The sequence below is a fragment of the Leucoraja erinacea genome, chromosome 1, assembly GCF_028641065.1.
Source record: "Leucoraja erinacea ecotype New England chromosome 1, Leri_hhj_1, whole genome shotgun sequence".
NCBI lineage: Eukaryota > Metazoa > Chordata > Chondrichthyes > Rajiformes > Rajidae > Leucoraja > Leucoraja erinaceus.
Window position 1 is genome coordinate 156,973,662 of NC_073377.1, and position 23,363 is coordinate 156,997,024.

General features: G+C 45.4%; 1 protein-coding gene across 2 annotated transcripts in view; it reads right to left on the minus strand.

Annotated features, from left to right (window-relative positions):
- Positions 1–20,390, minus strand: part of ttc29 (tetratricopeptide repeat domain 29) — a 323,363-nt gene extending 302,973 nt beyond the window's left edge. The window contains exons 1-3 of one of the 2 annotated variants that reach the window (XM_055646422.1): positions 20,234–20,390; positions 17,708–17,864; positions 11,776–11,865 (exon numbers count right to left, since the gene is read on the minus strand). In XM_055646422.1, the coding sequence (XP_055502397.1) occupies positions 11,776–11,865; positions 17,708–17,817 (200 nt within the window). In that variant the 5' untranslated portion in view covers positions 17,818–17,864; positions 20,234–20,390. Of the gene's footprint in view, positions 1–11,775; positions 11,866–17,707; positions 17,865–19,934; positions 20,171–20,233 lie in introns of those variants that run through there. The other variant, XM_055646429.1, reaches the window with a different exon arrangement.
- Between the last annotated feature and the right edge of the window lie 2,973 nt (positions 20,391–23,363).

Consider the following 23,363-nt stretch of genomic DNA (forward strand, 5'->3'; position numbering starts at 1 on the left):
AGGCAGTCTGCCACATCAGCAGAAGCTCAGCTCGAGCCCACGAGTCAACAGACGTACCTCGCAGCAGCAACAATAATTTTTGAGTTAATCAAACATGCATGTATACCCAACCTATAAAGAACATTTATTCATAACGTTTGATGTCCCCGGCGATCCCAAACGGTATTTTGGAATTTGCATTATGGATACGACAGCCAACACTGAACTGCATCATGATGCCTCCGACGACAGGCTCCACACACTACAGTAATGTACCTGTGGTCTCTGCCACCGCGGTAGGGCCGCTTGAATCCCGCCCGTGACTGGTCTTGGCTGTCGCAGGCCGTCCGTGTCGATGAGCGAGATACAAGCCTTGATTGACGGCCGCCAGCTCTGTATCCCGATCGAGGAGGCCTACCTGGGGCGGATGCCCGACGATGTCCGCCTGCTCCTCGCCGGGACGGATCTCGCCAATCCCCAGCCTCTGGCTGCCCGTGCGGTCGGGCTGTGGCCGGCCCAACAGCAAGGCGGAGCCTCAGTCAGTTGTGAGTCAGACGTGCCGCGATGGATCCCTCGGCCGCTTCCAGTCTCCACCGTGGGTGCAGGGACACAGCCGGTCTCGAGAGCCACTGCCGACGGTATGTGGAGCTTCTACCACCAGCGGTGGGGCGAGGCCCGTCAAAGCCAGCCACCCCACACGAATCACGGAATAGCCTCGGTCGGCTGCCAGTACAGGCCGGCTTGGCCAGCTGTCAAAATGGCCACCTCAGCCGGAGGCCATAATGTCCGAACTCGGACGGCTGAAAACGATGCTTTACTTCCAGGAGCGGAGGTCAGCCTTTTTGCCCCGTTGGGGAAGGCTCGATGCTAACTCCGGTACACAGGGCCTTGCTCTGCCAGCCGTCAACAGCAGCCCCTTCTGGCCGGATAGTGTCTCTACAACCTCCAGTTTCAAGAACAGTTTCTCCTCATCGAAAACTGGATTCTTGAACCACTTTGGACGTTCCCTATCCCTTTTCGACATCTGCCCTCACGGACTGCCTGTGCGTTTACAAGTTCAGGCTGCCATGTTTCGTCAGCCTGCTCGTTTTTCCCTTCCTCTGGCTCTGGGGGGGGGGGGGGTGGGCGGAGGGTCATGTGGCGCTATCTGGTGTTCAGGCCACTTACAGGTGGAACCTTCGTCATCAGAACGGGGACTGTCACGTGACAGGCTTTGACGGGTACGTGACGTCAAGAGTTAAGGGAGTGTCCTGCCACATCAGCAGAAGATCAGTTCGAGCCTGTGAGTCAACAGATGTGCCTCGCACCAGCACCAATGACTTTTGTGTTAGAGTACCATACGTGCATGCATACCAAACCTATAATACCTGAAGAAAGAAAGCGTATATTCACAACGTTTGATGTCTACACTATCCCCAACCTCACTGTTGCTGTTTGGTGGTCTGTTCTACCCATACAGATTCTACAGCATCCAAGCTAATGTCTCTCCATTCCATTGCTTTATTTTCCTCTTTAACCAGCAATGCCATTCCACCTCATCTTCCTTTCTGCCTACCCTTCCTAAATATTGAATACCCCTGCATGTTGAGCTCCCAGCCTTGGTCACCCTGGAACCATGTCTCCATAATCCCAATTATATCATATCCATTAACAACTAACAGATGAAAGGGGACACTGCAATACAGTTGTTGATGGTTAGTGAGGAATTATTTTAAACGGCCTCTAAGCCACAAAATCACTGTGGTAAGGTTTTTATGGCTCACTTTGCATCAAAAATGGATTGGAAAAAAGAGAAGGCTATGGTGTCAGATTTTACATTAAGGCCTCTCAATCTCTCAATCCCAAGTAAAAATATATAACCATAGAATTTCTGATTTCTTGTTGCCAAGTAAATGCCTGGTTGGGATTTTTGATCAGCCAACATGATTTCAATTACCTGTACACACTGACAGACAGGAGTACATAAACGTACCCATATCGGACAGATATTCCTTTAAACTGATCTTTTTTTATGTTCTGGTTAGTGGCAGTAAACACCACCCCCTGCAAATTCCAAGGCACACATCATTTTAGTTTGGAAATGTATTCATTGTCACTGGATTAAAAGCCTGGGACTCCGAAACAAAATATTAATTATAACCATACTAGCAGTTGCCTCGCTGCCTCCACCTCTTGTGCAATCATAGTTGGACAATGAATAATCAAAATCAGTAAATGAATTAAAAAAGAAATGCTGGGTTGAAGAACAACTTTGAGACTTGATTACCAAAGAAGGGCTGCAACAGATGATGCTTTACAGTTCGAAGAGAAATGCGTTGTCCAGATGATATGACAAAAGTGACACAATCTGTGCCAATTTTCCTTCATATAGTTTTTTGAATTTCATTGTATGATCAAGAATTGCTATATATCTGATGATTTAACTGCTGTGGAATTGAAGGTTATGTTTTTTCGGTAACTCCAACATGAGATCCCAGAATTGGAATGTTCGAAGAGATGCAACACATAACCATGATCCTGTAACCCCAGACAAGAATTATTATGGGTTTTTCAAATCAGTTAAAAAATCTTGATAATGTTTCCAATTATTACTGTACTAAATTGTTGCTCCAGAATGTGAACTCATTACCTCAACAAAATTACTGAATTCAATTCCTCAGTATATAGCTACAGCACATAGCCTTGCTCACCCAGAAGCTGACCAGACAATTATTTTCTGGATGAAACGAACTGGCACAGTTAACTACCTTAAATTAGTTTATCTGCCTAGGTAGTGACTCTAGACATGTGTTAGGAAATGTTGCTGATCCCAAATATGTTAGCCATTGAGAAGGATAAAGAACAACTGTTACTTTGTGTCACATCTATTTGATAGTTCAAGTAAAACTTTGTTTTGCATTCTTCCTTTAACAAAGTGAGATGAGGCATTCGCAGATTCCATCTATGACAATATGCTGATTATAATTTTACTGTACATACTATCTTCTTAAAAATGCATTGCGGTTTTCTAATAGTATTCATCTGAATTTTTCATCCAAGTCACTTATTTGAAAGAGGAGTACTGCAAATAGAATAATTTATGATGTACTATGAAAATATGAAGTTTTCTGCACTGAAGTTGAAATATTTAAATTCTTATACAGTGTCAGTCACTTATTTTTTTCTGCTCTATTGAAAATGACTGATCATATATAAACTTTTGACATTATGGATAACTTGGAGAAGCTTCAATCCTTGAACGTGCAACAGGTAAGAGCTTCTTGCAACACGTGTGGATAAATGTAAAGATTGCTGGGTGGATGAGCAACTTAATGATGGTGGCAGTGGGGAACAGTGGGGTAGGCTCACCAGCGTCTCTTCTTCCTGAGGAGACTGAAGAAGGTCCATCTGTCTCCTCAGATCCTGGTGAACTTCTACCGCTGCACCATCGAGAGCATCCTTACCAACTGCATCACAGTATGGTATGGCAACTGCTCTGTCTCCGACCGGAAGGCATTGCAGAGGGCGGTGAAAATTGCCCAACGCATCACCGGTTTCTCGCTCCCCTCCATTGAGTCTGTCCAAAGCAAGCGTTGTCTGCAGAGGGCGCTCAGCATCGCCAAGGACTGCTCTCACCCCAACCATGGACTGTTTACCCTCCTACCATCCGGGAGGCGCTACAGGTCTCTCTGTTGCCGAACCAGCAGGTCGAGGAACAGCTTCTTCCCGGCGGCAGTCACTCTACTCAACAACGTACCTCGGTGACTGCCAATCACCACCCCCCCCCCCGGACACTTATTATTATTTATTCAAGTCATTTGCTATGTCGCTCCTCCAGGGAGATGCTAAATGCATTTCGTTGTCTCTGTACTGTACACTGACAATGACAATTAAAATTGAATTTGAATCTGAATCTGACAGAGGAGAAGATTGATGCTGGTGAACAGGTTGTGAGCTCACCTCATACATCCATGGAAATACTCTAGAGATTTCAATTACAGCTGCGAGAGGCAACCTGGCGTACAGAGGCATTGTCTGGCCAGGCCAACCGCCACCTCACCGACTCTGTGTCACCACTAGGATTTAAGGCTTAAGGCCAAAATAAGACTCAACCTTTTTAAGAACTTGACACATGAAGGGTACAAGTGGTGCAGGAAATGTAGCGATTCTGTGTACTATCTCAAAAGAAATCTACCATTTCTGGACTACAATCAATGCACTCTTGTAGTTACCGGTATGTATGATTGTGCTTATGTATGGTCTGATTTTACTTCGGAGTCACGTGAGTGACTACGTGAAGAACCCGCTCAGCGCGTATGCGCGGCATTGTGTTCAGCAGTGCAACAGCGGCCGCAGCGGGAGTCAGAAACATGAACATGAACCCTTGGAATTTGTATCAAATATATTCACTAAAACCAAAAAAGATGGTGGATGTTGCATCATCATTGACGTAACTTCACTAAATATGTTTGTTAAGTATGTACATTTCAAAATGGAAACAACTAATTTCCAAAGGATACTTCATGGCAAGCATTGACCTCAAAGATGCTTACTATTCAGTACCCATTCACAAGGATCATCGCAGATACCTGAAATGGGGCAGCTATGGCAGTTTAAAGCGTTACCCTATGGGTTAACATCAGCCCCAAGATTATTCACCAAGATACTATAACCAGCCCTGGCAATATTAAGAAGACAAAAACATATTGTCATGGCATATCTTGATGATATCTTAATAGTAGGCAAGACCATGGAATTGGCAATATCAGCTGTGTCAGCTACCAAACAGTTGTTCGAAACCCTGGGATTTGTCTTACATCCAGACAAATCTAAGTTGAAGCCATCCACAACCATGGACTACTTGGGCTTCACAATTAACTCAGTCCACATGTCTGTAACTTTGCCAAAAGACAAAACAGTTGAATTGGCACAATCATGCAACAATTTAATGGTCAACGAGCGACCAACTATCCGACAAGTAGCAAGAGTAATTGGGAAAATGGTAGCATTTCCGGCTACACAATTCGGACCTTTGCACTAACAAAACTTGCAAAGAGCAAAGGTACAGGCACTAAAACGACATGCAGGTCATTATGATCGCATCATGAAATTACCCACTGAAGCAATATCAGAACTACAGTGGTGGGCAAAAAACGTTTGGCATAGTTTCAGCCCCATCATCATCATTAACCCTACTTTAGTTATCCAAACAGATGCCAGTGCTCAAGGCTGGGGAGCGACTAACTCCATTTCCAGCACCCAGAGTCATCATTACTAATTACACTGGGCATTAACTATCTAGAGATGTTGGATGCCTTTTATGGTTTAAAAGCATATGCATCAATTGCATGTACGGTTACAAATAGACAATACTACAGTGGTGGCCTACATTAATCATATGGGCTGCATAAAATCGATATCATGCGACAAATTGGTCGACACAATTTGGCAATGGTGTGTCGAAAGACATATTTGGCTATCAGCAACTTACCTGCCAGGTAAGCTAAATACAGTGGCAGACACCAGGTCACGGAAATTTAATGACAACACCGAATGGATGTTAAACCCCAAAGTGTTTGCAAAGATTATTAAGCAATATGGCACGCCAGATATCGACTTATTTGCATCAAGGTACCTCTATATGTCGCTTGGGAACGAGACCCTGAGGCAGCAGCGGTAGATGCATTTGTGCTGGATTGGGGAAATTTCTTCTTCTATGCATTTCCTCCCTTCTGCCTCATCAGCCGGGTACTACGTAAAATACAAATGGACTCTGCTTCAGGTATTTTGATAGTACCCGACTGGCCTACACAGCCATGGTTCCCATTACTCCACGACATGGTTGTTGAAACCCCGATGATATTTCCCAGTGACCCAGAGTTATTAACACACCCAGTGTCTGGCATAAGCCACCCGTGCCATGAAAAAATCAAACTCCTGGGTTGCAGATTCTGAAAAGACCGTTACTGGGACTGGGATTGTCAGAACAAACCGTCAACACCATGTCAGCATCCCTCCGAACATCCACTAAAAAACAGTACTTGACCAGCATTAAAAAGTGGGAGAAGTACTGCTTGGATACAGGGACCACCTACTCAACCGCTACAATTACCAACGTACTGGAATTCCTGGCAAACCTTCACCACGAAGAAGGACTCAGCTACAGTGCCATCAACACAGCTAGAAGTGCCCTGTCTGCCTATTTAAAACAAGCACCAGGACAACAGGCCATGGGGTCCCACCCGCTGGTGGTCAAATTAATGAAGGGTATTTACAACACTAACTCCCCTAGACCAAGGTACACCCATATATGGGATGTCAGTGTGGTCCTGACATACCTCAGGGGATGGCCACCAGCCAGATCCCTCAACCTGGAACAATCTACACTCAAAACACTCATGTTGATGGCACTTGTATCCACACAGAGGGTCCAGTCACTACACCTATTGCGACTGGACAACATGATTACAGCTCCAGACCAGATCTCTTTCATTATCCAGGGACTGATCAAACAGAGCAGACCAGGAACACATAATCCAGTCGTGGAATTCCGGGCTTACCCGCCAGAACCACGGTTATGTGCCATGACCCACCTACTGTCCTACATAGATACAACCAAAAATATTCGAGGGAGTGAAAAAGCCTTATGGGTCAGTCATAAAAAACCTTATGGCCGGGTGACGAGCCAAACCATTTCGAGATGGCTCAAGCAGGTGCTAAAAGCTGCAGGGATAGACACTAACATGTACAAATCTCACTCCACCAGGGCAGCATCAACGTCGATGGCCAAAAGAATGGACGTGCCTATAGACCACATCCTGGCTACAGCAGGATGGTCGGGGGAAAGAACGTTCCGAACATTTTATAATAAGCCGTTGGAAAAACCTGCTTTATTTGCAGAGAAAATTTTACAGACTGCAAATATTTAATTTAAGCCCAGGGGAGCAATTTAATTTCTTTGGTGTTATTGTTAATAAATACCATTATGTTTTTCTACAAACAGATTCATTGGTTGATTACAATAACACACTTCCTCGCTCAAGGACTTCGGCAGTGAGTGAAGTAATAACTGTTACACGGTTTGAAATCACAGAGCTTTAAAATCTTCGCGTAGTCACTCACGTGACTCCGAAGTAAAATAGTAAGATTAAACGAGAACTTACCAGTTTGAAGTTTGATCTGTATTTTATGAGGAGTTACGATGAGGGATTACGTGCCCTCCGCTCCCACCCTCAATAATATGGGTCAAACTGATAACTGATGTCTCCTTTTCTTTACTATGTTTATTTCAATAGCTGTGTATATCTGTGATTCCACACCGCTGCTTTGAAGTATGCCGCGCATGCGCGCTGAGCGGGTTCTTCACGTAATCCCTCATCGTAACTCCTCATAAAATACATTTAGACAGCTACATGGATAAGAGAGATCTGGAGGGATATAGACCAGGTGCAGGCAAGTTGTACCAGCTCAGTGAGACAACTTGACCAGGAGGGATGAGTAGTTTCTGTATAACTCTACGACTCAACTACTATCATATGTATATGAAATAATATTTTACTTTGTGTTAGATAATCTGCATATTGATCTTTGGGTAAGATGTCATGCATTGTTACAAAGTGATAACCTCCTTGCATGTAGCTCAATTTCTATCACCTCCAAGTTGGATATCATCACGGCAGAGTACTGCATGAGTTACTTGCTAAGCATTTATTTGTTTCCTTTACATTTGCCTCTTTTCAATTTCCCACAAGTTCAGTTTTTCAAAGGTTGCTGTATTTTTTTAGGCTTTCTGCCCGTTGGCACTCCCTATTGCAACACTGCCTTCAAATGAGCCCAATTCTTGCACACTATTATCTATGCCACAACTAGTATGCTTCTGGCATTTGCTTAAACACTGCAGCTGAAATTATACTGAAGAGCCAACCATAAAAAGAAAACAAATACCAACATCATGGTAAAACCTGTCAACATTAATAAGGGCTAAATTATGTTCTCAACAGTACTTTAGGTTTGTAGGCTGAATGTTCCTTTAATGTAAAATAATAATCACATAGCCTCAAGGATGAAAACAACTATTGGTACTTCAAGTTAAACAAGCTAAAATAAATATATTTCTATATCTTTTACTAATCAATATGTGCTGCCTTTGTCACATTATTTCAAAATCCTATTGAATAAATATCTACAACTAATAGAAAAAGGAAACTATCCAATTGCACCCAAATATTTGTGTCTTATATTGCAAAATGCTTCTTTCAGCTGTAATACTAACTTAAGAAGACAAATTATTTATTTTATTATATAGAATCTAGGGTCGTAAAACAATGTTTGGAGAATGGCACAAAGCAATTTTATCCTTTTAGAATTAAGTATGCTGAGTTATAATGATTGAACAAGTGATTTTTTTAATTACATTAAATCAGTAATCTTTATTATTGCATGCCATTATCTATCGATTGAATATTTATATTTATGGTGCATTGCCACAAAATTTGTTAAAATGGTTTTACTTGTCAGTTGTCCAAAGGTATAATGCAGAAATTATTTCACATATGAAATGTTGGACTACACGGAAAGTAAAATACCATTTTATAATAACAATGCAGAACAAACCCGCACAATGTTTGTGAGCATTGCATACTCTACCATTTATGGAAAAGGAAATGAAGAAAGGAAGATGCGGAGACAGTAGATTGTGGGAGAGCTGGGTACGGGAGGGGAAAGAGGGAGAAAGCAAGGACTACCTGAAATTGTTCACCGCTGGGGTGTCAACTACCCAAGCAAAATATGAGGTGCTGCTCCTCCCATTTGCGGTGGGGCTCACACTAACCATGGAGAAGGCCCAGATCAGAAAGGTCGGATTCGGAATGGGAGGGGAAGTTGAAGTGCTGAGCCACCGGGAGATCAGGTTGGTTAATGCGAACTGAGCGGAGGTGTTGGGTAAAGCGATCGGCAAGCCTGAGCTTGGTCTCACCGATGTAGAGCAGTTGACACCTAGAACACCGGATGCAATAGATGAGGTTGGAGGAGGTGCAGGTGAACCTCTGCCTCACCTGGAAAGACTGCTTGGGTCCTTGGATGGAGTCCAGGGGGGAGGTAAAGCGACAAGTGTAGCATTTCGTGTGGTTGCAAGGGAAAGTACCAGGGGAGGGGGTGGTTTGGGTGGGAAGGGACGAATTTACAAATGAGTTACGGAGGGAGCAGTCTCTGCGGAAAGCCGAAAGGGGAGGAGATGGGAAGATATGGCCAGTGGTGGGATATGGCCCATTGGAGGTGGCGAAAACGTTGGAGGATTATCTGTTGTATGTGACGGCTGGTAGGGTGGAACGTGAGGACGGGGAATCTGCCCTTGGTACGTGGAGATACGAGCTACGGGATATAAAGGAGACCCTGGTGAGGGCCTCATCGATAGTCGATGAAGGGAATCCCCGTTCCCTGAAGAATTAGGACATCTCTGATGCCCTGGTTTGGAACACCTCATCCTGGGTGCAGATGCGGCGTAGACGGAGGAATTGGGAGTAGGGGATAGAGTCCCTACAGGAAGCAGGGTGGGAAGAAGTGTAGTCCGGATAGCCATGGCAGTCAGTGGGTTTATGGTAGATGTCGGTCAGTATTTGGTTAAATGATCTTTCTGACCATGCTGCTGGCAATTGAGTGTGGACTAATGGGGAAATGGTGGGGCAGTGATTTTTTTTGTGAACTGGTCATTTCATTTTACAGGTCATTGCCAGTTTTGTAGCTTTACTGCAACAACTTGGCTAGAAGTGTGGCTGACCCTAGGGCATATCTTCAGTACTGCAATTGGGCCATATTCAGTCCTTATGCTACATTATCCCAGCTGTATCCTGCATGCTTAGTAATTTCTTCATTTCATAGAGCAATATAAATGGCATGAAACCATGGCTCTGTGCAGGCATGGAAATCGCTGTCAAAATATGGAGGGGACCGGGGGACAGGGGAGGACACAATTTTTTGGCAGCCGCGCGCGCATGCGCACACTCACACACACGTGCAAGGCTTCGGAGGCACAATCCAGTGCTAAATGCAGCTCAACTCTGCCTGTCTCGCCGGGACACCAGCCCTGCTTCTCCGCGCTGGCCATATTTCCCGCAAGTCCAGGCAGGGCTGTAGGTTAACCTGGCCGGGACAGGCAGAGTTGAGCTGGGTTTTGCACCGCTTCTCTACGCTGGCAGTGGGCCTGGGGGTACAGCTCCCGTCTGACTCCCGACGTCTCTGGCCATCAACGCCGGAGAACCGGGATCGATCCTGGCTGTGGATGAGGCGCAGGTCTGTGCTGAGAGTGTTTTGGCACGTCTCCCTCCTCCAATCACCGCACTCTATCCTCAGTCCCACCCCCCTACTCCATTGATTGCGCTGACTCGTCATGTCCCGCCCCCATTGCCTGCTGGCCGACGCCTCTCTCATCCAATCGGCGCCCTCGATCAGCAGTCCCACCCCACTGTCTCACGGAAAGCGGAGATTTCACCGGGTTTTAAAATCCTGATTACAAAAACTTGGGGGGAATGTCCCCCACCTCTCAAAACAGAGGAGGGACGTGTGTCCCTTGACCTCCCCCCCCCCCAGGATTTCCGCCCCTGCCTCTGTGATGGTGGAGTTCACCAGAGAATTATGCAAATTTCTGCACTTCTCTGGAAGATGATGTTTTTTTTATAGAATGTGCACAATACAGCAGTGCAAATTCGTTTTATTATAACTGAGTCGAAATTTCTTCGAATAAATATTGGAAAGACTGTGGTGATTGACTAGCTTCCTGTACAATTTTCAACCATCATTTCCATGCTCCACTTTTTTCATCATCACTTCAGGGTGAAATCTCAGGTATCCTATTTGATCAAACTGAGCGCAACCCAAAACAAATCCTCTGCAACACATGAACCACCAATTTCTAGGCCAATATTAGTATCTCCTTCTGCATCTTACCATCTTGCATATTTCTTTTATCTCCATTCAAATTTCAGATGTCCTGCTTCAATTCTAGTCGATTTTGCATCCTTATTTCCTCACCCATCATAAGCATTTCTTCAGCTATTTAAGCTTAAGATCAAGAATTTTTCTCTCTAAACCAAACCTCTAAACCAAACGTCTTAAACCAAATCAATTACATTTTTTAACTTTGACAAGTTTTACCTATGGCTTTAATATATACACAGATTACATAAGTGTAAATTATTGCTCGATATTCTGCGAAGTATAAAATTTAACATAACTCTACCAGTGCATCTTTGGAGAACTTCAAAGTCTAAAGAAGGGTCTCTCAACCCGAAACGTTACCCATTCCTTCTCTCCAGAGAAACTGGCTGTTCCGCTGTCACTCCAGCATTTTGGGTTTATCTTCAAAGCTATCCAAAGTTATATCATTGCTGGCTTATTCAGATGGATTTGCATCAAATTTAATAAATATGTTTCAATGTAGTCACTTAGCAAAAAGTGAGAGATTGCTTGCAGCTACTTGGAAATAAGTTGTGCCATTAGGATATGCATATTTTTTTTATCATTATCATCATATGTATTGGCTTTAACCTAGTAAATTTGTAAAGTGCTTCTTAGGAATGCTATTTGACACAGACACATATAAGATATTGGGGAAACCTACCCATCAACACTATTGGGATAATTACAGCAAATGAAGAATGTAGCTCAACACCACCTTTTCAAGGGTAATTGGGGATGGACAATAAATGTTGGTTCCAAAATTGCTACTCCTGAATGCTCAACGTACTTTCATTAAAACATTGTTTAAAAATGCTGAAGATATTTCAAATAACAAACCTTGTTAATTAAAATATTGGTACTTACTCATTAATGACTTTTTTGCTGACTTTCAGACTCCTTTGCCTTACTTCTAAACGACTTGCTTCTGCTATTCGTTCTTTTCTTGGTGGTACTCTACAAAATGAGTTTAAAATAGAATTATCACAAAGATAACCTTATTCATTTGATTTCCCAGATGTGTATGCAAGCATCTAAAACATCTTAAGACTGTTTAAAACAATTACTGGTTTCTTTGGGACTCATCAGCACTTTCTTTAAGGATTGTTGAATCAACCCCAGCAGTCTGATTAACCAACAGGAATGTTGGTGTAAGTACTGACTCATTATTTCGATACTCAGGTAAAGATTGCCTTCTTTTCAGATGGACTGTCTATAAAAATGTCCCAATGATTTAAAGCAAATTTCAACTAATCTTACATAGAAACATAGATAATAGAAACATAGAAATCCTCTTGTTAAGAAGGCCAACATTCCATTAGCTTTCTACACTGCCTGCTGTATCTGCACGCCAACTTTCAGTGACCGTGTACAAGGACACACAGGTCTTGCTGTACCTCCCCCTTATCTAACCTAACCCCATTGAGATAATAATCTGCCCCCTTGTTTTTGCCACCAAAGTGGATAACCTCACACTTACATGGAACATAGAACAGTGCAGCACAAAAACAGGCGCTTTGCCCTACAATATCTGTGTCGACCATGATGCCAAATTAAAAAACCATCTGCCTGCAAGTGATCCGTATCAATACATTCCCTGTGTGTTCATGTGCCCGTCGAAATACCTCTATCATCACTAATGTGAATATATTTAACATCACTGGTTACAGCTCTCTAGTCAGAAAACACACCTCCATCACAATCCTCTATCTTCTAAGGCCAATCCAATTTTGAATCTAATCTACCAAGTCACTGTGTATTTCATATGCCTTAATCTTCTGGGTCAGTCTATCATGAGATCTTTGCCAAATGCCTTACTAAAATCTACGTAAACAGCATTCACTGCCCTACTCTTATCAATCGTCATTTTTACCTCCTCAAAGGAACAGTTTTTTTCCAACAACCATCAGGCGATTGAGCACTACAAACACCAACTAAACCCCAAACTACTTTGGTTATGCCATGTACATTTAAGCACCATGTTTACAAACCTTTTGTGCTGCTGAAACTAAGAATTTCATTATTCTGTTTCATATATATGACAATAAAACACTCTTAACTCTTGACATTATGAAACGTCATTTTGCAAAGCAACTCAAACCCTCAATTTTTTTTACCTCTGTCAACATTTTTCTTAAGTTCATTTCAACTCTTTCTCCTCAGTCTCTCACTTGATATGCCATGAATCGGTTTCTACAACCTAGCTTTGTAGAAACTTTTGGAGAAAGAGTGCTATTGTTAACCTTCAACAAACTATCCATTGTAAAAGAGATGCCCTCACACTAAGTCACTTCATAACATAGAATCTCTCTTCATCTAAACCTTGGGTTCTCTAATAGTGCCGGACTAGCAGATTTTCCAGACTATTTAATGATATTAAATTTAATTTAATACTCAAACACACTTGCAATTCACTTTTTTTTATACTCACAGCAGTATTATCTATGTTTAAGAAAGCATAGGAATGAAGCCCCAGTGTTTTTATAAGAGTTTAGATAAAGGGACCTGATGAATTTAAAGGGAACTAGACCAGGGGACCCGTTGGGTTGCAGGGGGGGCTGCGGCGTCACACACACACAAACCACACCACACACACACAGGGCGGGGAGGGAGAGGAGAGGGGGGGAAGGGGAGAGAGCGAGGAGGAGCGAGGGGAAGAGAGGAGGAAGGGGAGAGAGAGGAGGGATAGAGGGGGGAGGGGATGGGGAGGGAGGGGACAGGGAGAGAGGGGGGCGAGAGAGTAGAGGGGAGAAAGGAGGGGGAGAGAAGAAGAGGAGAGAAGGGAGGGGAAAGGGAGGGGTGGAGGGGGGAAGGGGGCAGAGTTGGGGAGAGAGAGGGGGTAGAGGGGGGAGGGGTGGGGAGGGGGGAGGGGGGGAGAGATAGTAGAGGGAAGAGAGGAGGATGGAGAGAGGGGAGGAAGGGAGAGGAGAGAATGGGGAGAGGAATGGGGTGAGAGGGGTGGAGAGAGAGGAGGGGAAGAGAGGGAGGGGGGAGAGAGTGAGGGGGAGGGGAGGGAGGGAGAGAGGTGGAGGGGGGGGGGGAGGAGAGGATAGGGGGTGGAGGAGAGGGGTGAGAGGAGCGAGAGGGGGGAGTGCGGAGAAGGGGGGGGTGAGAGGAGGGGGGTCGAGGGGGAGGGGAGGGGAGAGGGGAATGGGGGAGAAGGGGGAGGAGAGAGAGGAGGGGGAGAGAGAGAGAGGGGTGAGAGAGGAGGGGGTAGAGAGATGGGGGAAGGAAAGAGGGAGGGAGAAGGGGGGGAAGAAGAGGAAGGAGAGGGAGAGGAGGCTGGGGGGGAGAGAGAGGAGGGGGTTCGAGTGGGAGGGGAGGGGGCAGCAGGGGGGGGGGGGGGTTGGGTGGGAAGGGGGGCAGAGGAGGGGGAAGGGAGAGAACGGGAGGGGGAGAGAAGGAGAAAGAGTGGGGAGAGGGTAGGGGGAAGAGGAAAGGAGGGGGGGTAGGGAGATGAGGTAGAGGGAGAGGGGTGGAGGGAGAGGTTGGGGGGTGAGAGAGTTGTAGTCTAGAGGAGGGGGGGAGAGAGAGGGGGAGGAGGGGGGGGAGAGACATGAAGGGGGGAAGACGGGGAGGGGTGGAGAGGAACAATTAGGTGGGGGAGGAAGAGAGAGGGGGGAGAAGGAGGGAGGAGGAGGTGGGTGGAGTGGAGGAGGGGAGAGTAAAGTGGGGGGGGGGAGGAGAGGGGGAGGAGGGGGAGGATGAGGGGGAGAGGTGGAGGGGGGAGAGGAAGAGGGGAGCCAAGCGAGCGGGCTGCGAAAAGCGGAGAGAGCCTGGGGACATTGCCATTCACTTTGAAGATCCTGCCCTGGTTTGACTTCCCAAAATGCAACACCTTTCACCTATCTGTGTTGAACATCATTAGCCATTCCAAGGCCTATTTGCCCAGCTGATCGTGATCCTGTTGTATACTTTGAAAAACCATCTTCACTATCTACAATACCATTTACTTTAGTGTCACCTGCAAACTTACTAATCATACTTTGTATATTCTCATCTAAATTGTTGATATAAACCACAAATAGTAAACAGCACCGATCCCTGAGGCATACCACCAGTCACGGGCCTCAAGTCCCCTCTGTCCCTCTTCAACCAGAACCCTGGCCCTCTAAAACAAACCACTCCCCTACTCCCCCTCTCCCCCTCGATCCCTCCTTCTTCCCCTTCTCCCACAGACTCGCTATAGTATATCCCTCGCACTCCCAACTCTCCTCCCCACCCCTGCTCTTCCCCCCCCTAGTCGCCACCACTCCCCCCTTCCCCACCACCCCTCTCTACGCCCTCGCCCCCTCCATTCCCCTACACTCGTCTCGCCGTCCTCTCCCCCCCTTCCCCAATACCCCCAATCTCCCTAACCACCATCTCACTCCTTCTCTCTCCACAATCCCATACCCCCCCCCCCTCCCTCCCCTTCCCCTTCCGTCTCCCCCATCGCCCCCCCCTCCATCTCCACCCACACTTCTCGTAAAAAACCTACACTACCATCCTTTCCCCTATCCTCCCTCCACATCTCCTCCTTCTCCCTTCGCCCCCTCCCCCCGAACCTGTCTCCCCATCACCCCTCACCTCCTCCCCCCACCCCTTCCCTCGCTTCACCTCTCCATCCCCCTCTCCCCCTCTCTCCCCCTCCTCCCCCCCCCAGCCCCCCTCTCGCAAACCAACCACCCCTTCCCATTATCCCCCCTCTTGTTCCCCCTCAATCACCACCCCCCTACCCCCCCCTACCCCTCCCTCCCCTTCCACACTCCTCGCCCCCTCCCCCACCTCTCCACACACCTTCCCCTACCCCCCGCTTCCCCCTTCCACACACCCTCCTACCCCTCCCTATCCCCTTTCCTCAAAAAAAAAAACCCTCAAACAAAACTTACCCCACCCTTCCCCTCCCCCACCCCTCCCTCTCTTCTCTCCTCTCTCCCCCTCTCTCCCCCCCACCCTCCGCCTCTCCCCCCCTTTGTCCCTCTTCACCACTCCCCCTGTCCCTCTTCCACCACTCCCGACTACCCCTCTCCCCCTCCCTTTCCTACCTCACTTCTCTCCCCACCACCTCTTCTCTCACCCCCTCCCCCTCCCCCCCACCCTTCCTACCCCCCGTCCCCTTCCCCACTCTCCTCCCCCCCTCCAATCTCCCCCCCCCATCCCATCCTCCTCCCCTGCCCCCTACCACTCTCCTCCCCCCTCCCTCCACCCTCTTTACCCTCTCCCTCCACCCTTCCCTTTCCTACTCCCCCTCCTCCCTCTCTCCCTTCCACGCCTTCTTTCCCACCCTCTCCCTCTCCCACCCCCCTCCGCCCTCTTCCTCCCCACTCTTTCCCCCTCTCCCCCCCCCACCCTCCTCCCTCCTCCCCCTCTCCCACCCCCTCTCCCACCTCTTCACCCCCATCTCCCCCACCCCCTTCCCCTCTCTCTTGCACCACCACTCCCCGCTAACCCCTCTCCCACACCCCCCTACCCCTCTCCACACCTCCTTCCCTTCCCTCCCCACTCTCTCCCATCCCCCTCTTTCCTCCCCTTCCCATCCCCCTCTCACTCCCCCTACCCTGCTCCGTTCTCCCTCCCAAATCTCTCCCATTTCCTCCTCGCCCTCTCCCCTCTTCTCACCCTCCCCTCTCTCCACCCATCTCCCCCTCCGTCCACCTGTGTGTTTAGGGGGTGGTTAGTGTGAGTGTGATGCCGCAGCTTCCCCCCCCCCCCCCGCAAACGCTTGTTGGGGAAACAGACCCAACGGGTCTGCACTTGGTCTAGTTCTCATCTAAATTGTTGATATAAACCACAAACAGTAATGAGCCCAGCACCGATCCCTGAGGCATACCACCAGTCACGGGCCTCAAGTCCAAAAAAAAACCCATCCGCCATCACCCTCTGCTTCCTTCCATGAAGCCAATTATGTGTCCCGTTAGCTGGTTCTCCTTGGATACCATGCGATCTAACCAGAGCAGCCTACCATGCGGAACTTAGATAAGATGTCATGCGAAACAAAACTTTTCACTGTACATGTGACAATAATAAACCTCAACCTAAATTGTTAACTGCTACAATATGGTTATGTGCTTAGAGCCATTTGTACATATGGTATTTCATTGCCAAGAAATTCCAATGTACTCTAATAAGTGAACTGGATGGGCACAGCAGCAGAGTGCCAAATATGGCACATATTCTTGCCCTCTGCCTTATAAATGTTAAAAAAAAAAGGCTTTGGGGTGTTGGGAGGGGAGTTACTCATCACAGCATCTGATCCGTCTCAATACTTATGCGGCTGATTCAATTGAGTTTCTGATCAGTGGTGGATTCCATGATGTTGATTGTGACTAATTCAGCAAAGGTAATCCGATGAATGGTAAGGGTAGGAAATTGGACCTTTTTGTGTAATGATGATTACATGGCACTAATATGACACAAATATCACTTACCACCTTCTCCGAGGCAAAGAAGGCAATATAGACCAAGTGCTCAGAAATGGAATTAGTGTAGATGGCCCTTAATGGTTGGCATAAACATGGTAGGTCAAAGCCCTGTTTCTTGACAAATCTGTGACATATATCAACCCATGCTTAAATATGCTCTGTGTCTTGTTGCATTCAAACATGTTTTATTTCATGCTGTGAAGTCCCACAATTGAATTCAGCATTTTCTTTTGCCCGTGAAACTTGCAATCATGCCATCATGTGATAAAACATATGAACAAAAAACGTAACCACTGTTTCTACCTCTTTTATTCGAGAGATATTTATAGACTAACAGTACCGTCATGTATATATAAATCCATTAAAACATAGCTGTTATTTCAATGAACACTTACCGAGTGGTTGGTCTCAGAAATTGTTTAGACTGTGGAAAATCACAATTTTGTCCATGTTCCTGCAGAGTGGGCTGTGCCCTTTTTGCATACTGCTTTTCAACTAGTGGCATTGTAAACTGTGACAAGCTAGTCTAAGAACACTGCAAATCTTGAACTCCTGCAATACACAGAATATAACAAAGTCGGCTCAACTGAGTGAAGACACGTTCACTGCTTCAATATCTCATGACAATTGAGAAAGTATCCATGGTAAAAGTAATCTTTATTCTCTGTATTTTTAAACTATTGCTTGTTATCAAGGTCAGAATACAAGAAATGATTCCAGATTTACGAGTATGGATGATCGACACAAAAAGCTGGAGTAACTCAACGGGACAGGCAGCATCTCTGGAGAGAAGAAATGGGTGATGTTTCGGGTCGAGACCCTTCTTCAGACTGGTTAAGGATAAGGGAAACGAGAGATATAGGCGATCATGTAGAGAGATAAAGGACAATGAATATGCAAAAAAAGTAAAGATGATCGAGGAAACAGGCCATTGTTAGCTGTTTAAGAGGGAACTGCAGATGCTGGAGAATCGAAGTGTTAGCTGTTTGTTAGATGAAAACGAGAAGCTAGTGCGACTTGGGTGGGGGAGGGATAGAGAGAGGGAATGCCGGGGCTACTTGAAGTTAGAGAAATCACTATTCATACCACTGGGCTATAAGCTGCCCAAGTGAAATATAAGATGCTGTTCTTTCTATTTGTGTTTAGCCTCACTCTGACAATGGAGAAGACCTAGGACAGAAAGGTCTGCGTAGGAATGGGAAGGCGAATTAAAGTGTTTAACAACCGGGAGATCAGGTTGGTTCAGGCAGACTGTGCAAAGGTGTTCAGCGAAACGATCGCCCAGTCTGCGTTTGGTCTCACCGATGTATAAGTCCACATCTTGAACAATGGATACAGTAGATGAGGGTGGAGGAGGGGCAAGTAAACCTCTGTCTAACCTGAAAGGACTGTCGGGGTCCCTGGGCATAGTCGAGGGAGGAGGTATAGGGACAGGAGTTGCATCTTCTGCAGTTACAGGGGAAGGTACCTGTGGAGGGGGTGGTACATACATACTTGGGTATGGAAATTCTATTCTATCTATCTATTTATGGCATTCGCTCCAACTCGGGGTTGAGTGGTGCCATCTGCTTCATGATGTCCTGGTGCTGTGTTTGCCATTCGTCATGATGCAGTTTCACTCATAAGTAAGCTAAGCGGATGAGCAGTTCTGGAAAAATTGTATGTGGGTGAAAGTTAGATGGTCAGGAAAAACTGGTGGGAACAGTGTAGTCTCTACAAATATTAGGAACAACGTGAAAATAATTAAACCCGATTAAAAAAGAAAATTAAACCAGCAAGAAATTAGGGAATAATGTAAAGGCATATAATAAATAAAGATAAAGTCAATACATAGGTACGTTCAATCAGAAAGGTTGACAGGAGCTGGTTAAATCAGTCTGGAGATCTGTTATATTCCATACGTCAAAACCGCTTCAGAGGTTGCGCTGACAGATTTCAAAATGTAATGCCACTTAAGAATAGAAAGCCACTATTCCTTTCCCGCAGACAATGAACCCAACTGCAGCATAAAACACAGACAAAATCGTGTTGATCGGTAACACCTCATATTAATAAAACTTTTTAAGAAGGAACTGCAAATGCTGGAGAATCGAAGGTAGAAAAAAATGCTGGAGAAACTCAGCGGGTGAAGCAGCATCTAAGGAAATAGGCGACGTTTCCGGTCGAGACCCTTCTTAAGACCCCTTATTAATAAATACTGTAAAGACCCCTATTAATAAAACTGATAATTCCCCTTGAAATAACTGCTGATCTACCATTCACTTGAACAGTTGACAGTAATTAATTTTAAAAGCACAACTAAATAAATTAGATGCGTGTATTAAAAGGAATGGTTAGGAAAGAAAGTTAAAGATTAAATGTTAAATTGTAAAGGAGATGGGGTGACAACGTTAGGCAATGTTAAAATAAAACAGAAAATGCTGGAAATACTCGGCACGTCAGAGAGCATCTGCGGTAAGAGAAACAGTTAACGCTTCACAAAAATGCTGGAGAAACTCAGCGAGTGCAGCAGCATCTATGGAGCGAAGGAAATAGGTAACGTTTCGGCCCGAAACGTTACCTATTTCCTTCGCTCCATAGATGTTGCTGCACCCGCTAAGTTTCTCCAGCATTTTTGTGTACCTTCGATTTTCCAACATCTGCAGTTCCTTCTTGAACAGTTAACGCTTCACGTTGAAGCCCTTTTCACAGGCAAGAAAGTGAGCGATACAATCACTGCTGATGGGAATGGTTCAACAGTGTAAGAAATTCGACCTCGCCGATGAGGAATTTTATGATCCCTTCACCCCGACTTCGGGCCCATGGTTGTTCCAGCGCCTGCAACTTGTTCACAAGGAACCAAAGTTGTGTTCACTTGGACCCATTCTGCAGAGACAAGAGAAACAACAAACTAGCTGGAAGTAAATGTGCCATCGTCTCACCGGTGGGGGAGGCGAGGGGAGGGACGGGTCCGCTGCTGAGGACAGGGTCAGTGTGGTCCGGGAGCAGCAACTTTGCCGCTGCACTTGCCGTGAATCCCCACGCCTGCCGCCCCTGCCGCCATCTCCATGACAACGGCCGCGCGGGCGCTCTCGGGAGCGCGGTGACAGGAGCCTGGGCCAAGGCCCGGGGCGATGCCCGGCTCAACACACGAGTCGCCAGCAAGGGGCACCGGGGAGACAGCGACAAGTGAGTGGGACAGCGACAAGTGAGTGGGACAGCGACAGCGACAAGTGAGTGGGAGAGTGATCTGGTCACCCTGAGTGGAAGTAAAAACGCGTCGATAACAAAAAAAAAACATGCAGCAAAGTCTACACAAGTACGACTAACATCGTGCAAACAGGCCCTTCGGCCAAACTTTGGCCCACACTGGCCAACAATGCCCCGGCTATACAGACTAGTCCCACCTGCCCGCATTTGTTCCATATCCTTCCAAATCTGTCCCATCCATGTACATGTCTAACTGTTTCTTAAACGTTGGGATAGTCCCAGCCTCAACTTACCTCCTCGTGCACCTTGTTCCACACACTCACCACCCTTTCTGTGAAAAAGTTACCCCTCAGATTCCTATTAAATATTTTCCCCTTCACCGTAAACCAATGTCCTCGGATCCTCGGTTCACCTACCCTGGGCAGGAGACCAGAGTGATTAAACTGGAGTGATTAAAGCAAAACACAAAGCGCTTGGAGGTGCTCGAGCAGCACCATCAACTATCCCTTTGCCTCCATAGATGCTGCTTGTCCTGCTGTTCTCCAGATACAACATACTTGCTGCATATTACTGCAGTCTCTTGTGTCTCCAAGGATGAATAAACCCTTTTTGTAATTTTGTTGGTAAAAAGAGGGACTACTGAATGGTTGCAGCAAAGATCATGTTGCAATCTGAACTTCAGGTATGACTCCTGAAGGCCATCAAGAGCAAAGATCCTAGAGGAGCTAGTATCTTTGATCAAGAGCGCAGAAAGATAATTTTGGGCTCAACTGAGCTACTGGCAGCTCTAGCAGGGCTCGTACGCCATCATTTCCTACAAGATGAAATTAGATAGTTTAAGTGTTAATGATGTATAATTTCCAGATAAACTCAATATTATTTATGCACATATTGATAGGGAGACAATGACACACATGTACGGGTCTGCACAGCCAGGGCCAGCCTTAGGAGGTGCGGGGCCCAATTGGGAACAATTTTGGTGAGCCCCAGGTTCATAGCCAAGGTCTGTAGAATCATGGAAATACAAATAAAGTTTATTATATTTTATATCTCTATGGTAGAATGGAAAGTAATCAAAATGTGCGCTTAAAAAGTGCCTGCGAGTTAATGGACCAAAGATCTAAGCTACATCTATATTACTAAAACTCTGATCTTGACCGCTTTTGGCACACTGTGGCGTGATTTCCGAGAGAACGTTGCCACCTACGGCCGTCATTTTTGGCCCCCTCACTCAGAGCCCCCCTCCGCCTTTCGGGACCGAAGGATTTTTCCCATCGATGAAAAATCAGAAAGATATTGATGTTTTTAAAAGATTTGCCATTCTTTCTGCTGCCCCTGCTAATGGGAGGGGGAGGGACTATAAAACCCGGAAGTGGTGTGCCTCACTCACTCTTCAAGATGGAGGAACCCAGAGGGTCACGTTTCTCTGAGCTGTGAATAACACTGAACACATGTCTACTCAAATGTGAGTGCCCTTAAAGTGGTTCTAAAATGCAAGCAAAAAGTGTCTATTCGTTCTAAAATGCTTGCAAAGAGTGTCTATTGGTTCTAAAATGCTTGCAAAAAGTGTCTATTGGTTCTAAAATGCTTGCAGAATGTGTCTATTGGTTCTAAAATGCTAGCAAAAAGTGTCTCTATTGGTTCTAAAATGCTTGCAAAAAGAGTGTCTATTGGTTCTGAAATGCTTGCAAAAAGTGTCTATTGGTTCTAAAGCTTGCAAAACAATGTATATTGGTTCTAAAGCTTGCAAAAAGTTTCTTATTGCTTGCAAAGAATGTCTCTATTGGTTCTAAAATGCTTGCAAAGAATGTCTATTGGTTCTAAAGCTTGCAAAGAATGTCTCTATTGGTTCTAAAATGCTTGCAAAGAGTGTCTATTGGTTCTAAAATGCTTGCACAGAGTGTCTATTGGTTCTAAAATGCTTGCACAGAGTGTCTATTGGTTCTAAAATGCTTGCAAAAAGTGTCTATTGGTTCTAAAATGCTTGCACAGAGTGTCTATTGGTTCTAAAATGCTTGCAAAAACTGTCTATTGGTTCTAAAATGCTTGCATAAAGTGTCTATTGGTTCTACAATGCTTGCAGAAAGTGTGCTTTTTTGGTTCTAAAATGCTTGCAAAAAGTGTGTTTTTTGGTTCTAAACTGCTTGCAAAAAGTGTCTCTATTGGTTCTAAAATGCTTGCAAAGAGTGTCTATTGGTTCTAAAGTGCTTGCAAAGAGTGTCTATTGGTTAAAATGCTTGCAAAGAGTGTCTATTGGTTCTAAAATGCTTGCAAAGAGTGTCTATTGGTTCTAAAATGCTTGCAAAGAGTGTCTATTGGTTCTAAAATGCTTGCAAAGAGTGTCTATTGGTTCTAAAATGCTTGCAAAAAGTGTCTATTGGTTCTAAAATGCTTGCAAAAAGTGTCTATTGGTTCTAAAATGCTTGCAAAAAGTGTCTACTTGTTCTAAAATACTTGCAAAAAGTGGCTCTATTGGTTCTAAAATGCTTGCAAAATGTCTATTGGTTCTAAAATGCTTGCAAAATGTCTATTGGTTCTAAAATGCTTGCAAAAAGTGTCTATTGGTTCTACAATGCTTGCAGAAAGTGTCTTTTTTTGTTCTAAAATGCTTGCAAAAAGTGTCTCTAATGGTTTTACAAGGCTTGCACAAAGTGTATTTTTTGGTTCTAAAATGCTTGCAAAAAGTGTCTTGGTTCTAAAATGCTTGCAAAAAGTGTCTATTGGTTCTAAAATGCTTGCAAAAAAGTCTATTGGTTCTAAATGCTTGCAAAAAGTGTCTCTATTGGTTCTAAAGCTTGCATAACGTGTCTCTATTGGTTCTTATGCTTGCAAAAAGTGTCTCTATTGCTTCTAACATGCTTA